General features: G+C 45.4%; 1 protein-coding gene across 5 annotated transcripts in view; it reads left to right on the top strand.

Moving 5' to 3' along the window:
- Window positions 1-1,229: 1,229 nt before the first annotated feature.
- The window catches only part of LOC138349678 (saccharopine dehydrogenase-like oxidoreductase), a 372,908-nt gene continuing 357,575 nt past the window's right edge, over window positions 1,230-16,562 (top strand). For 2 of the 5 annotated variants that reach the window (XM_069307706.1, XM_069307705.1), the window contains exons 1-2: window positions 1,230-1,346; window positions 15,499-15,728. In XM_069307706.1, the coding sequence (XP_069163807.1) occupies window positions 1,306-1,346; window positions 15,499-15,728 (271 nt within the window). In that variant the 5' untranslated portion in view covers window positions 1,230-1,305. Of the gene's footprint in view, window positions 1,347-1,662; window positions 1,745-2,288; window positions 2,310-3,914; window positions 4,020-15,498; window positions 15,729-16,562 lie in introns of those variants that run through there. The other 3 variants (XM_069307707.1, XM_069307708.1, XM_069307709.1) reach the window with 3 other exon arrangements.

Genomic DNA, 16,562 nt, shown 5'->3' with positions numbered 1-16,562 from the left:
ATAAAAGGAGTTTATCCAAAAACTGACAGAAGTGTTGTGTTTTGTGCGTTGTATCGTGTTTGTGGGCATTCGGGTGTGTTGTGTTTACGCTGGCGGGCGGCGTCCTTACCAACTCCGGATTATGTCTATTACATCACTAAACTTCATTTAATAACTATATGCCTGTTAAATAGAAGATTTTAATTGTTAATAGCATTATATTGTCGTTTTAATATGGAACACGTACACATATGCGAAACGTCTAAAGCTGGTGTCCGAAGTGGTAAAAATATTAGTGTGCGATGTTGTCAATGTACGGAGTGTCTTGTATCCCTCCGATAAGCCAGCGCTAAATCTTCAATATGAAGAATGTTGCTGCTCTCTGATTGGCCAAACGAAACACATTAGTGACCTCTATCGGCACGCAGGTGAACCAACCATTTTCTTCCTAAGTATACCTTATTAAATCGCACCTAAGCATCTTCTTAGGGCGCACTTAGGAACCTTCGTAGCAAACCCACTTACGAATAAATACACAGAGCTTCCTGAATCTAGGTCCTGGCCGGGGAGGATTTACTGGGCGCAATTCCTTAACTGTAGCCTCTGTTTAACGCAACAGTAAAATGTGTACTTGGATGAAAAAACGATTCTTCGCAGCAGGGGATCGTATTCCAGGGACCTGCCCGAAACGCTACGCGTACTAGTGGCTGTACAAGAATGTAACAACTCTTGTATATATCTCAAATAAAAAATAAAAATAAATACTGCTGCTCTCAGATTGCTCATTGACAATTCAAAGTTACACTCAACGGCTCCTTTAAAGGCAGATTCTTTGGCTAACTTATCAGCTCTATCATGCATTCGGTGGCCAACATGAGATGTATGACACTGAGATAGATTTTATTTTATTTTTATTTTATTTATGCATATACAAGAATGTACATAAGGAATGTGAGGATACAAATATGGTAATTACAGTCTTGTAAAGCTTCTTAAAAAGATTCTTACATAAATACTAAATCTGCTATAATTAGAGAATTATATGATGAAGTGCCATGTATTTATTCAGACGAGAACAGCAGCGAACATAAATCAGCGCATATACGAACGAAAGGGAATGAATGTATAAAATTCTCAGTGAACGAAGTTGTTATCCGAAACTGCAGTCGACGACTTGATCAGTCCCCGCCAGCGCATATGTTTATACGAAATAGTTCATATGTACGACATTGTCAGTGAGCGAATTGTTTTTTGTGTACCGAACCGACGTGTTCCGAAAAGATTAAGTACGATTCGACCAGTCCGGACAGTGGCGCTGCAGCTGTCATGATGCTTGCAGCCTCTAAAGCATTGCTCAATCCTTTTCGGCAAGTATTTGTCATGTTAATTATCATGGTATAGAGTATCCAGGCTAGTCTCCTGAATCTGTTGATGTGATATGCTGAGGTTATGCAAATGTCAATAATTTAATGGTATAATTAATTTATATTAGGTATCCTTTAAAATGGTCTCTCTCCATATGATTTATAAAAGTTTTCAGAACTAATGATTTGTATAAATCACATACAAATAAGACTTCTAAATCTAAAATAAAATAAATGGGACATTTGACAAGCCGCCGGTTTTCTGTCCTGACCGAGGCCACTAGAGATAGCGGCCTTCTATCAGTTTGTATCAATTCAGGTGAGTGGAGAGCTGGGGTGGGTAGTGTGGGCCGCCAGCTGATTGTCTCTCCAGTTACAACTTGACTTGTGTGTTCCCCCAGGTATGTCATCAAGTGTTGTGTGACTGTGGTGGTACATAAATGGACGCCTCGTATACTAGTATGGGTTTTATGGGTTTGTATTGAGGGTGTATGTGGTAAATGTGGTGTGTAACCCTTCCCCAAGGCCGAGCCCAGAGACAGAATTTTTCAGTCAGAGTAGTTAACAAATGGAATGCATTAAACAGTGATGTGGTGGAGGCAGACTCCATACAGTTTCAAATGTTGATTAGATAGGCTCAAGAATCTAGACACCAGTTAATTGACAGTTGTGAGGCGGGACTAAAGAACCAAAACTCAACCCCCGCAAGCACAACTAGATGAGTACAGCAACAGAGTAACACTTGAGTCAAGTATTATGATGGTCACAACATTCTTGCTAAGGTTTCCACTTGACCTTTTACACAAGAGTCTAATGTTATATAAGCCACTTGCACCTTTCTCTCCAACCGGCTGAAGTATTTGTTGTTGCGACAAGTTTATCTGATAACTTTTATTTGGAGTGGCAGTACATTGACTGAGGTGAGCTCCAGCTCTTGTCACCCAGCTGCCGGCTCTACTGTGTTTGGTACCTATTATGTTAACTCTAATGACATTTAACCTTATTTTTTGTATCTGGCCACAACTTTATGGCCAGATATATGGACGGATGTGACAAGGCCGTTATGGTCACCACCCATGACTGGTTGAGCTAGGTAACACTGTGACTGTGGAGTGTTTGAGCTAGGTAACACTGTGACTGTGGAGTGTTTGAGCTAGGTAACACTGTGACTGTGGAGTGTTTGAGCTAGGTAACACTGACTGTGGAGTGTTTGAGCTAGGTAACACTGTGACCGTGGAGTGTTTGAGCTAGGTAACACTGACTGTGGAGTGTTTGAGCTAGGTAACACTGACTGTGGAGTGTTTGAGCTAGGTAACACTGACTGTGGAGTGTTTGAGCTAGGTAACACTGTGACTGTGGAGTGTTTGAGCTAGGTAACACTGTCACCGTGGAGTGTTTGAGCTAGGTAACACTGTGACCGTGGAGTGTTTGAGCTAGGTAACACTGTGACCGTGGAGTGTTTGAGCTAGGTAACACTGTGACCGTGGAGTGTTTGAGCTAGGTAACACTGTGACTGTGGAGTGTTTGAGCTAGGTAACACTGTGACTGTGGAGTGTTTGAGCTAGGTACCTAACTCAAAAGAGTGCTAAAAAGTACCTAATTTCATCTTCATAGTTTTTACCTTGTTGCTTTAAAATTGCACTGTATCAATTACTACCCAATCTCCCAATCTTTATGTACCCAATCCGAACATCTTTACCATTGTGATCATTGCTGTCTTCTTATATGTGCTATCAATCTGCTGTATGGTGTCTATTAATCTTGTTTAAATTACCAATCAAGCTGTCAATGCAATCAGAGCTTTAATATACAAATGTGCTTTAATATACTTACTAATCTCTCTCATCTCATTTCTTTTGGCAATGTATCTGTTATTTTATTAATTCTGCTAGAATTTACCTACTTAAAATTATCTGTTAGATTAAGGACCTGCCCAAAACGCTGGGCGTACTAGTGGCTAGTGGCTTTACAAAATTGTAAATACTATGCTATGTAATAAAATAAATAAATAAATGTTTATTTAGGTAAGGTACATACATACAAGAGATTTTATAAAGTTTGTTGGATTAATAGATAGAGCTAGTACATACAATGCCTAAAGCCACTATTACGCAAAGCGTTTCGGGCAAGGTGAAGTATTCTCACAAACCCAATGTACCTACTTGTATATATATGAATAAATAAATAAATAAATAAAGAGGTAACACTGACCGTGGAGTGTTTGAGCTAGGTAACACCATGACTGTGGAGTGTTTGAGCTAGGTAACACTGTGACCATGGAGTGTTTCAGCTAGGTACCTCTACCACTCTACCAAAAACTGTTGAAGTGCCACAGGCAGCATCTTGGGACCTCTCCTATTTCTTATATACATCAATGATCTGCCCAATGTCTCTAACATTCTAAAACCTATTTTGTTTGCTGATGATACTACCCTCATCTACTCTAACCCCAACCCACATACACTAAATAATGTTGTTAATAATGAACTAAAAAAAGTCCACTTTTGGATGTCAACCAACAAACTAACACTTAAAATAGAAAATACTACTACATCTTTTTTTTTTTTTTAGATATATACAAGAGTTGTTACATTCTTGTACAACCACTAGTACGCGTAGCGTTTCGGGCAGGTCCCTGGAATACGATCCCCTGCCGCGAAGAATCGTTTAAGCTAGGTAACAATCTTATTTCTTATTGTAACAATCTTATCTTTCAATCCCTTCCAATCTTATTTGGAAGCAAATCTACAAATGCAATTCAGCTTCAGATAGACAATGTAAATATTAGCAATAAATATGATGGAAAGTTTTTGGCCTATTCCTAAACAAGAGACTCAGCTTCAGTACCCACATACAACACATAACTAAGAAAGTCTCTAAAACAATTGGTATACTCTCCAAAATCAGATATTATGTACCTAACTCTGCTCTCATCTCTCTATATTATGCACTAATCTATCCCTATCTTAATTATGGTATTTGTGCATGGGGTTCAACCACTGCAAACCATCTCAAGTCCATCATCACCCAGCAAAAATCTGCTATCAGAATAATAACAAATTCTGCTTTCAGACAACACTCAGCCCCCTTTTTTAACTCCCTAAACATGCTAAACATAATCTCACTCCGCAAATTCTCTTGTGTCAACTATATTTGCAAAACCCTGTTCTTAAATGCAAATCCTACTCTGAAACTCTCCCTGGACAGATGTAATAGGACCCATTATCACCACACCAGAAATAAATATCCCTTTGATATCCCCAGGGTCAAACTTAATCTGTGTAAACACACTATGCAAATAAAGGGACCCAGTGTATGGAACTTACTCCCTATTGAATTGAAAAGCTGTCAAACTTTTGCGTCATTCAAAAACAATACTAAAAAGTACCTAATTTCATATTTATAGTTTTTTACCTTTTGCTTTAAAATTGCACTGTATCTATTGCTACCTAATCTCCCAATCTCTATGTACCCAATCCGAACATCTTTACCATTGTGATCATTGCTGTCTTCTTATATGTGCTGTCAATCTGCTGTATGGTGTCTATTAATCTTGTTTAAATTACCAATCAAGCTGTCAATGTAATCAATCAGAGCTTTAATATACCAATGTGCTTTAATATACTTACTAATCTCTCTCATCTCATTTTTTTTCTTGCAATGTATTTGTTATCATTTTATAATTCTGCTAGAATTTACCTACTTAAAATTATCTGTTAGATTAAGGAGCTGCCTGAAATGCTGCACTTACTAGTGGCTTTACAAGATTGTAAATACTATGCTATGTATTCTCACAAACCCAATGTACCTTCTTGTATATAAATAAATAAATAACCCACGAGCACCACACCAGAAACAAATACCTATTTGATATTCCAAGAGTATGACTTAATCAAACTAGAAATGCTCTACAAATCAAGGGACCCAGAATGTGGAATGACCTTCCCAATCATGTTAAAGACTGTACCTCTCCCAACCAGTTTAAGATAAAAACTAAGTACTACCTAATTAACTCCATGTAACCTACCTTACCCCCTAAATGTCAACCCAGGTCTACTATTTTAAACAATGCTATTTGTTACCCAAATTGTATATATGCTATTTTTCTGCCAACTTTTTTAAAGTATTTTTTTAATAAAAAATAAATAAAATAATAAGAAAAGCTTTTTTTTAAAGTTTAAATCAACTTGTTTAGTTTTAAGGGAAAGGATTACCTCATTAACACTTTCCGGCTCCAGGCGAATGTTAAAAAAACAACCGTAAGTGCTCCCGGCGTTTTGCCGCGTAAGCGTAAAAACAAAAATGTGTGTACTCTTTTTACTCTCCTGACCTTAGTTCTTGAGCTATGTATTTCATTTTGGTACCAACGTGTTCGCAATAAAATTCTCTAGAAGAACATCAGTAAAAAAAGTCACGAAACGTATAGGGATACCAGCACCAAATAAATAACTACGAAGATGACTCACCGTGAGCGCCCAACAGCAACAAAATGTTTTTCCATTCTTGAGTATGTAGCCATTCTTGAGTATGGCTACAGCTTCACCCTGCAAAGATAATAATGAACCTTGCAGGTTCATAATTAAGGCCGACTGCTCTTTGATTACTGACATTTGGTCTTCATGTATTTGGGTTAATAACTTGAGCGAAGGGTTATCAGTAAAGCACTTGAAGTCAGAACAAGGGGCGGCAGCTCGTTTAAGTTGATCCATATGGCTACATAATAGTTGCATGGCCCGTGTTGGTGACGGCACTCCACCCAGCTGAGATGTTTGTTATTGTTGTCGATATAGCTGAACTAATCGTGTTGCTAGCCTGGCTAGTTGGTTTATTCCTGATAGGTGTGCTACTTTTCTTAAGGGCCTTACCGGTCTTGTTATGCATGGTAGCAGGATAATCTTAGAAAGAAATCTAATCTTAGAAAACTGATCTTGGAAAGAATGCCAACAGTTTTAGAAACTTATTTTTGCTATATTTAGAATGTGTCCCTGGAAATTCAGTTTGTTATCGATGAGGACACCAAGGAATTTACCATCAGCTTTACTACTGATTTGTATATTGTTTATATACTGTATATGTGACACACATTATATTTTATGATCAATCAAACAGTGTTTTTGCTGTTATTACACTATATACTCGACTCGAACTCGAATGCTCATCTGCTCCTGTTGACCCTGCTGCCCCTCCAACTTTATCAACTGCTCCTTGATCCCACAACAACCCACACATGATGTCTCATCCCCAGAAGGCAGCTAAGTACCCAGTGACCTAAATGTGAGCGAAATATACGACAAGACCGACCTACTAGCTCATCTCGACCTCATTAGTGTTGCTCCCTGGAGGAAGCTGAACCTGACGTTCGCTGCTGCCACATCATCAAGTCTACCCCATTTGCCTGCCTACATTTCTCCTGCTACCATGCAAAACAAACCTAAGCTCGGCAAGGCCACTAAGAAAGATAGCACACCTATCAGGATGAACCCAACCAGCCAAGCTAGCAACAGGAATTGCTAGCTTGCTTCCCTCTTGCCTCTCCCTCCCTGCCTACCACCCAGCCTACCACCCAGCCTCTGCCTGCCTCCCTCCCAAGCTCTGCCTGCCTGCCTCCCTGCCTCCCTTCCAAGCTCGGCCTGCCTCCCTCCCTACCTACCACCCAGCCTCTGCCTGCCTCCTTCCTTGCCTCTCCCTCCCTGCCTACCTCCCAGCCTCTCCCTGTCTGCCTGCCTGCCTACATTTCAGCCTCTCCATCCCTGCCTGCCTGCCTACATTTCAGCCTCTCCATCCCTGCCTGCCTGCCCATCCACCCACCAGTCAGCCATCACTAACACAAAGAGTGCATTTGGAGCCAACATGGTGCACTAATGTTCCTTGATTGTGCAGTTATGTCCAACAAAGTCATGGAATGAATACTCCAGCCTCATGACAAATCAAAATAATGTGCTGTGACTCTGTCTGTGATGTCACAGGGTAGAAGGCACTTGAGTGGTGGACCAAGTGGCTGTCTGTATAAAATATATCTTACCTGAATGTTACTTGAAAAGTTACCGACACTTCGGAAATACCGGAGCTCCGGAAATAACTACCAGGGTACAGTCCCATATAGGCCGTTAAATCGAGTGGATACTGATGTCTGACGACCTAACGTTTAGGGAGCATAACCAAGCAAATATTGCATCAGCCAGAAAAATGATCGGATGGATTACAAGAACTTTCAAATCCAGGGATCCCATCACAATGGTTGTACTCTTCAAGTCACTTCTGTTGTCCCGTCTTGAGTACTGCTCAGTACCTATTTTCCCCCTCAGAGCAGGAGAGATTGCTGAAATAGAGGGAATACAGAGAACATATACGGCACGCATAGACGCGATAAAGCACCTAAATTATTAGGATCGTCTCAAAGTCCTCCAAATGTACTCACTAGAAAGAAGACGAGAAAGATATCAAATAATATACACGTGGAAGATACTGGAGGGCCAAGTACCAAATCTACACAGTAAAATTACAATGTTCTGGAGTGAACGATATGGAAGAAAATGCAGAATAGAACCAGTGAAGAGCAGGGGTGCTATAGGCACAATTAGAGAACATTGTAAAAACATCAGAGGTCCCCGGTTGTTCAACACCCTCCCAGCGAGCATAAGAAATATTGTCGGAACAACCGTGGACATCTTCAAGAGGATACTAGATTGTTTCCTCTAAGGAGAGCCAGACCAACCGGGCTGTGGTGGATATGTGGGCCTGCGGGCCGCTCCAAGCAACAGCCTAGTGGACCAAAGTCTCACAAGTCAAGCCTGGCCTCGGGCTGGGCTTGGGGAGTAGAACAACTCCCAGAACCCCATCAACCAGATATGAACCAGGCCCCTCACACCTGGGAATGTTGCCCACGTGTTTTTTTTTTAAATGGCGTCTGTTTACAAAAGCCCTGAGGAAAGTGATGTGAGCCCCGTGTATCCGCAGTCCGTTCAAATCTTGCGTAGTACTCCAAAACTTCATATGCAGTGATGTGTACTTTAGTGTCACCTACTCAAAACTTCATATGCTGTGTTGTGCAATTTAAGGGTTAATGCTTGTTTGGTCAGGACGGGGTGCATTATGTTTGTGTCCGGTTGCGGCTTTATGCCAGTACTTGCACACCTCGGCTTCTGTGTCCAGGAGCACGCTGTGGGTTGACCCACTATCTCTTGTTCCCTGTTCCAGGGTTCAGGTGTCTCAGGTTGTCCAGTGTGATTAAGTCTAGCCAGCCTGCGATCTACCCCTTGCGCCCTTGAAGTTTGTAAGCTCGCAGCTTTGACTGCCATGTTTGGTAATATATCTTGGGCTGCCATTCGGGCGCGGTGGATTTTGAGATCGAGCAGGGTCCTGGCTGCCAGCTGTCTTGTTCATGTACTGGGCCTTCAGCGGTCTTGCGTCGCCTTGCGTCGGCGGTTGCAGCCAGTTGTCTCCTCTTCATTATGAGTTGTGTGGTGCAGCTGCCTCCCGGGTATGTCCCTATTTTCTTCTCTTGGGGTAGTTAGCTCCAGGGAGCCAACAGGGCTCCTCCACAGAAAGCCAGTGTTGAACGTAATGAAATGCCATTTTCTGGATAAAGCCCCGGAGGCTCCCTGGCACCCTCCCTCCCCTGGTCAGCATTTTCATTTTTCAGTCTCCAAACTGATGGTCCAGCTGCCGGCTCGGTAGACTGGGACCCCTCTCTCCCTTTCACAGGGGGAAGATGGGTTGGTGTGAATGAGCGGCGTGCGGTCTGGTGACGTGTTACTTGTTAGCTTGTTTTCCTTGAGGAAGTTTCTAGCCTCTGTTCGGTCTCAAGTTGCAATTTTTCTATCAGGAGGGGTCTGCTTTGGGGCGGCTTCTTTCTGGATGCTCAAGCCCGGTTATCTTGAGAAGCTTGAGATGATTTCGGGGCTTTAGTGTCCCCGCGGCCCGGTCCTCGACCAGGCCTCCACCCCCAGGAAGCAGCCCGTGACAGCTGACTAACACCCAGGTACCTATTTTACTGCTAGGTAACAGGGGCATAGGGTGAAAGAAACTCTGCCCATTGTTTCTCGCCGGCGTCTGGAATCGAACCCAGGACCACAGGATCACAAGTCCAGTGTGCTGTCCGCTCGGCCGACCGGCTCCCGGACCAGTTGATGGCAAACAAATACTTTCATACATGGGAGTTTCATAGGCCATTACTCCCTGCGCCTTTCTGATGGGACCATGTAGTGGCTAGTGGTCTCCAGTAGGCTCGTCAACTCCATATGACTGAATACCCTGTACTAATATTAGCTAATATCAGTTAAATAGCTCCAGGAAGCCTCCGGGGCGCTACCCAGGAAATGGTGTTTAATTACATTTAACGTTTTTTTTTAAAACAATTTATTTTAGGCGCATCACAGGAATGTCATTATGAAATATGCACAGTGCAGGAGTTAATTAATAACTCGTATTTCTTCCTAATCAGTAACAATGCATTTCCTTTTCGCCATTCCCGTAAATGAAGGCCAGACCGAGATGTTCCTAGTATCTTCAGAGAATATTCTAAAAGGATGTTGATGAGGTTACATTAAATCATATGCTTGACTGGGAAGCATCTTATTAAAAAGGAGCCAAATAAGCAATATGAGGTCATTCCTCATTTTTTCACTTGCACTATGTAAGGTCACAAAGTTTGTAAGCTGTATCCTAGAGTACAAACTCATGAAACCCATCCTTGCTTATTTACAGTACTGTAGACACTCGATTATCCGGGATTCGAACATCCGGAAAACGCCCTTATACGGCCAAAAATGTGACCGGATACAGTTATCTGAATATCCGGCCTAAGTGGCCTTGGGAGCCGGATAAAAGCTGGTTTAGCCGGATAAAAAATCGGAGAGGGTTAACTTGCTGCCGATGTTACACTCTCAGGACAGTCAGCCGGATGATCATTGAATTGTCCGGATATGAAAGCCATGGGGCGTGCTGTACCATATTAATCCCGTCTGCCTGTGGCTCGAGACGCATGGTGGAGGAGGGGGTGGGGTGGGTGGGTCGTGTGTGTCACGTGTGAAAATTGTTGGAGGACCAAAAGAGTAGAAACCCTTGCGCTGGAGAGCATGAAATTCTCCGGCCCGACCCCCAGAGGCCAATGCCAACAAGAAAAGAGCCGAAGAAGAACAGTCCTGAACCAAGGGGGTCACTCTATACCCAGGAGAAGGGAGAAGAGAGCACCCAGTGCAATGACCAGGACAGCTCAGGCGGCGCATGAGCAGGCCGTAGGTGAAAACAATGCCCAAGAAAGCTTGCGGAATGGAGCAGAAGTGACATCCACCCCAAATGCAAACTGCAGCGGCTCCGCCAGTGTCACCCAAAATGAGGTGGTAGTATTTGGCATAAGACGGTGGTCATGAAACAATCGAGAGAGAAAGAACAAAACAACCTATGAAGAAACAAGTGCCGAAAAGACCACCAGAAAATTTCACACTGCCGTCAAGACGAAACTCGCAAGTGGGACATCAACTAAGTCACCTGATCACCATAAAAGTGGTGATAAACCTGCGTCAAAAAGACCAGACACGAGAAACAGAGAAGATCGAACCAGCCACATACCGGAATGGACTGATCTACTGAAAGAGGCGGAGCCGTGGGAAGACCCTAGGGTTCGGACATCGAGCAAGAAGCGTCTGAAACCAGGGCTGGGCCAGCCACCTAAGAGCCAACAGGACTGCTCATCCCTGGTAAGTCTCTCTAAGCTAACCAGGACCCAGAGCAACAACGGAACCGGTGGGAAGAGGTACAGGTAACCCCAACTCGACCAGTCCAGCCGAAAGTCATCGACCCCGACGACCTCGCAGTCTGGGAAGGGCGCCACATACACTGGAAGATGCCTCGACCAAGTCGATGCGAAGAGATCCACCTCTAGGTGCCTGTACGTCCGACAGAGCCAAATGAACAAGTCGGTGTCGACCGTCCATTCCATGGATAGAGGAATGAACCGAGACAGGCTATCTGCCAGGACATTCGACACTCCCTGAACGTGAACCGCCAGAAGAGCCAAACCCCGAGAACTCGGCAAACGAGTCACCTCGTTTTAATGCATTTAAATACATGGATGGCGATATACTAAAGAAATTGTTCATGACTTTTGTTAGGCCAAAGCTAGAATATGCAGCTGTTGTGTGGTGCCCATATCTTAAGAAGCACATCAACAAACTGGAAAATGTGCAAAGACATGCTACTAAGTGGCTCCCAGTACTGAAGGGCAAGAGCTACGAGGAGAGGTTAGAAGCATTAAATATGCCAAAACTAGAAGACAAAAGAAAAAGAGGTGATATGATCACTACGTACAAAATAGTAACAGGAATTGATAAAATCGACAGGGAAGATTTCCTGAGACCTGGAACTTCAAGAACAAGAGGTCATAGATTTAAACTAGCTAAACACAGATGCCGAAGAAATATAAGAAAATTCACCTTCGCAAATAGAGTGGTAGACGGTTGGAACAAGTTAAGTGAGAAGGTGGTGGAGGCCAAGACCGTCAGTAGTTTCAAAGCGTTATATGACAAAGAGTGCTGGGAAGACGGGACACCACGAGCGTAGCTCTCATCCTGTAACTACACTTAGGTAATTACTTAGGTAATTAATTACCTGAAGTGGTCAGCACCACAGAGCTAAGGACCGCATCGAACCCCCGTGGTTCAGACAATGAACCACCAGGGAGCAGTCCGAATAGAGCAGGATCATTGCTCCACGAGCAACACGAACCCTTTGAAGCAAAAGCCACACCACCGCGAACTCCTGTGCTGTGCTGTGAGCCCGACGGAAGGACAGACCCCATTTACTCTGGCCGGGCTGGTGAGCACTGGTCACAAAACCTCAGCTGAGAAATGAGGTATCCATGAACATATCGAGCGAGGGCTCGAGGAGGAGCCAGGGCATAGAACCCCGAAAAAACCCTCGGAAGAAGCCGGCGACGCAGCAGCTGACGCAAGGCTCCTGGGATCCGAACACAATGATCACGAGATCGGCGGAAGGGATGCCCCCAAAGAAACCAGAACATCCGTCAAAGCCAGATCAGATCCGACAGTTAGACCAGCACGGCCAAGATCAGGCTCCCGCACCACCGCCCAAACAACTGACGTGTGACTCAGGTGCCCTCCAAAAACGGTCGTAAGCGGGATCACAGCCATAGCAATGCTGCCAGAGGGAGAGACAAGGATGCGATCCGAGAGTCCCACACAAGACCCTGCCCAGTCCGAATCTGAGAGGGAACCAAATGGGACCTCTTCCAGTACATCAAGAACCCAAAAACCCGGCGAGCTGGTAAGGAACCAAATCCCTGGCGAGCAGACACGCAGATTGGCTGGGAGCCCACACAGCCAATTGTCTAGGTAAGCCAGAACTCAAACGAATCACCACGACCCGGTTAAGGTGTGTGGACACGCGAGGTGCCAGATCCAAATTGAAAGGAAAGTGACGAAAGTGGTAAGTCTGTCACTCCACGACAAAACCGAGCCAGTCCCTGAACACCAAATGAATCGGGACGTGCTAATACGCGTCCCGGAGGTCCAGAGACACCATCCAGGCACCCAGCGCCAAAAGCAGCCGGACCTGAGACAGAGTGGTCATCTGAAAGGGGGGCAAAAAACCCAGGGGATCAGACAGGACAAGACCAGAATGAATCGCAGATCTGCCCAGTTCAGTTTCGGAATTGAAAACAGGCAGGAAACCCACTGTAGGATGACCTAACAGCGCAGGGAAAGACGCCCACCCTGCAAGCCCCAATCCCCCCAAAGGAGAAGGAAAGAACCAACGCCACCGCAGGCTGAAGGAAAATGATCCGAATTGCCCACGAATCATGGGACCAGCGAGAACAAATGGCATGAGCCTCCCCTCTATTGCCCTGCCAACAGGGCGAACCGTGTAAGGGCCGATGACCCCTACAAGAGCCCAACTGACACTCAGGGTGATCACTGAGCCAACGACTCGGCAGGAGGGCCAGTCCCAAATCTGGCACTACTGGCTTACGACGACCGAAGGAACCCCAAGACCTGGCACGGCCCTTCCGGGCAGGACATAAACCCCAAAAAGCCCCCCCCCCCCCCGGAGAATCTACATAGTTGGTTCTACTTAGACCAGTTGACAACATAGGCCGTCAACTCGACGAAGTTGCCTGGAGAAAATGCACTACCACAGACTCTGCAAACAGTAACGGACTAAAAAGGGGATGAAAATCTAAGAGCCAGGGCCCAAGACGATTCCAATAATTGGACGAGCACCACCTGTCAGCACGCGAGACGAGAAGCGAAGAACAGACACCGCCTCCCTCAGAAACGGCGCATACAACTTCAACAAGGAAGCCGGTGCTCGAGCTGCCGAAGCAAGCACACCAGACACTGGCCCGGAACCCAGCTCCTCCACACCCACCACGAGCCAGTCCAAAGACAGCTCCAGCAGGGAAAAGAGATGCAAGACCGGAGCCAAGTGCCCACAGGCTCACAAATCCTCAGCCTCCAGGGATACTGAAAGGGAGGGAACCTGCACGTGAAGACGCACCTGGCTGACATCATAAGGAAGGACGGGGGTGAACAAGCACGCATTGAGGTGCTCCAACTCGCCCCCCAAGAAAACCTGAATGACCGTAGTCAACTCTCGCAACCCATTCAAGTGTGCAGTCCGACAGGATGAATGTCAAGCCCCCAACGAAAGAAAAGGCAGTCTGCCAGCCAGGAAGACTCCGGCACCTTGTAACGTACCCAATAAGGAAAAGAGGAGCCAAACTCAAAAGAAGAAGGCTTCGTTATCGAGGTGTAATCCGGGTCTCGTAGGAGGTAAGCCGCAAGGGCCTCCCCACACCTTCCTCGGTGGGATGCGGGAAGCCAAATACCTCCAGAAGGAGGAAACCAAAGAACCCCAGGGAACTCGGAACCGAACCCGAGGAGGAGTCGAACATGTAACAAAATCGTACAGGGAGGGGGATAGGAAAACCCCTCCCCCTGTAACAAGCCCTATGCCAAGGGTACCAAACACCCAAGCAGAGACAAGTGGGGCCCAGACCCCCCCCCCCAAAGTCAACTACTCCCCCGCCCCGGAATCCTCCATGTCAGGACCCGGGGCCGAGCCGTCCTCCAAACCCTCTGCCTCTGGAGAAAAAGCAGAGTTCACCGAAAAAGCAGGGATGAAGGGGGCCCGCTGGCATGGCCCAAAAGCTCCGGCAGGAGGACCAGGCTCGAATGCCTCCGCCGCTGATCCGGAAGGGCCAATCCGCGAAGCTACCCGAGTCTCTCTACTATAATTCAGCAAGGCATCCAGAAAGGCAACCAACCTTGCACGTTGCTGCAACCTAAACCTCGCATGCAATGCTAAAGCTGCCTGCACCCAAATATCAGTCTCAGTGGACTGGGTGAATGGAGTACAAGCAAAGAACACCACTCGCAGAACTCCGGGTCATAGGTGTATCTGACCCCAACAGGCAGCAAGGCGGAGGCAGACGGTGAGTGTCACCCTGAGACAAGGGGACAGAGCAACCTTCAAAATCGCACAAGGCTAGGTGGGACTCAGGTCTCCTACATCGGACCACTGAGGCCCAAAGGGGGTTTCTAGGGCTCCTTAGGCTGACTGCTAAGGGAAGCCCAGGCGAGGTACTGCAAACCGGTTATCCCAGAGCTACCAAGCAAACTAACTAATAGCTGAACCCCTTCGACATGTGCAAGCACAGGGACCTAGTGGAGGGCCACCAAAATCCTACAAGTGGTCCCCTGTATACTAGTCATTACAACTAATCTACCTTGCCTATAGGCTGCCTACCCATTAACCTTAGGCCTTTGTCTCCTCTTGTGTATCATACCAGATCCAGCTCGGTTAACAACTAGTGTCTGGCTGTTGCCATCTGCCAAGGAGGTATAATGGCCATATGTGTTTATAGGACTGTCTGAACTACTGTATAGATTGAATATGAGGGGGTAAATGAATAACACATTAACAAATACAGTGCCCCTGATCATAGATAAATGAACATTTGGGAAGTAATTTTGTCTTGGATTTAGAAATTTGCACAGGAATGTAATTGCTCTTCTTATCTGGTAGTTGTATGAAAATATTCTTTGGAGAGCTGGTCATTGCTTTAGGAAGCAACTGAGCGACCTGCTTAGAAAAGGGTGTTTCATCTATACTCATGACTTTTTTTCTTTAACAGAAGCAGTCATCAGATAATAAGAATAAGGATGGCATCAGCAACAACCAAACAACGTTATGACTTGGTGATTCTTGGAGCAACAGGTTATACTGGGCAGTTTGTGGTTGAGGAAGTATCTCGTGTGGCACAATGTGATATGACACAGAAAAATCGGTCACTGTCATGGGCTGTAGCTGGGCGTTCCAAAGACAAACTAATGAATTGCCTTGCAAAAGCACGTAAAAACACAGGTAAGTTGTGCAGTATTTTATTGAGTCTACTAATACAGTATATAGATATTTGATGATGTGTGCATGAATATTCATTAAATATTTATGCAGGAGACTAGTGATGGCTCCCTGAAACTGAGGTTGCTTGTCAGCCTTGTTACAAGCCAATGTTCATTCTCTGCCACCACCGTGCTGCCAGTTGGGTTGGTGACACTTTTGAGCCAGAGTCCTGTGACATATGCGTGCATTGGGTCTCCGTTTTATCTGAACCTGCTTCCTGTTAGGAAGCTTACCAGGCAATTGTTACTTTATGGACTTTGTTTTCCCATATCCGTGATCTGTGATGATGTGCTTGATTGGATGTTTTGGAGTTGTTCCCTGTGGTGTTTAGAGACCCAGATTTGGAGGTGCTGGTGTATTCCACTTGGGTTTAGGCCACCCCTCCTTATATTTCTCCTGCTGGTGTGGTTCACCCAGCTTCTGGTTCCTTCCCTTTCCTAGTTCTGGCTCTGAAACATCAAATGGTTTTGGAATTGGTACAGAGCCAATTGGCTTTGGAATTGGCTTTGGAGGTAGTTTGGTCACTTCCAAGGAGCAACCACATTCATTTCTATGGCTGTGGCAGTTGAGCTGTTCCTTCCTGCTGAAGATATGGTGCCAAAGCCTTCACAGCAGAACTCCAATCCTTCTTGAGATGCTGTTTTCTTATATCTGATATCCCAGGTATCAGAGGCAGAATACAGCTCTGTCTTGGGACAATCATGGCTGGCTTCTGGGGCTGAGGGAGAGGACCCAGGGAGAGCCGGTTGGCCGAGCGGACAGCACGCTGGACTTGTGATCCTGTGGTCCTGGGTT

Source organism: Procambarus clarkii, chromosome 60, assembly GCF_040958095.1.
Source record: "Procambarus clarkii isolate CNS0578487 chromosome 60, FALCON_Pclarkii_2.0, whole genome shotgun sequence".
Lineage (NCBI taxonomy): Eukaryota > Metazoa > Arthropoda > Malacostraca > Decapoda > Cambaridae > Procambarus > Procambarus clarkii.
The sequence above is the reverse complement of the archived record's forward strand: the minus strand, read 5'-3'. Positions and strand labels throughout refer to the sequence as shown.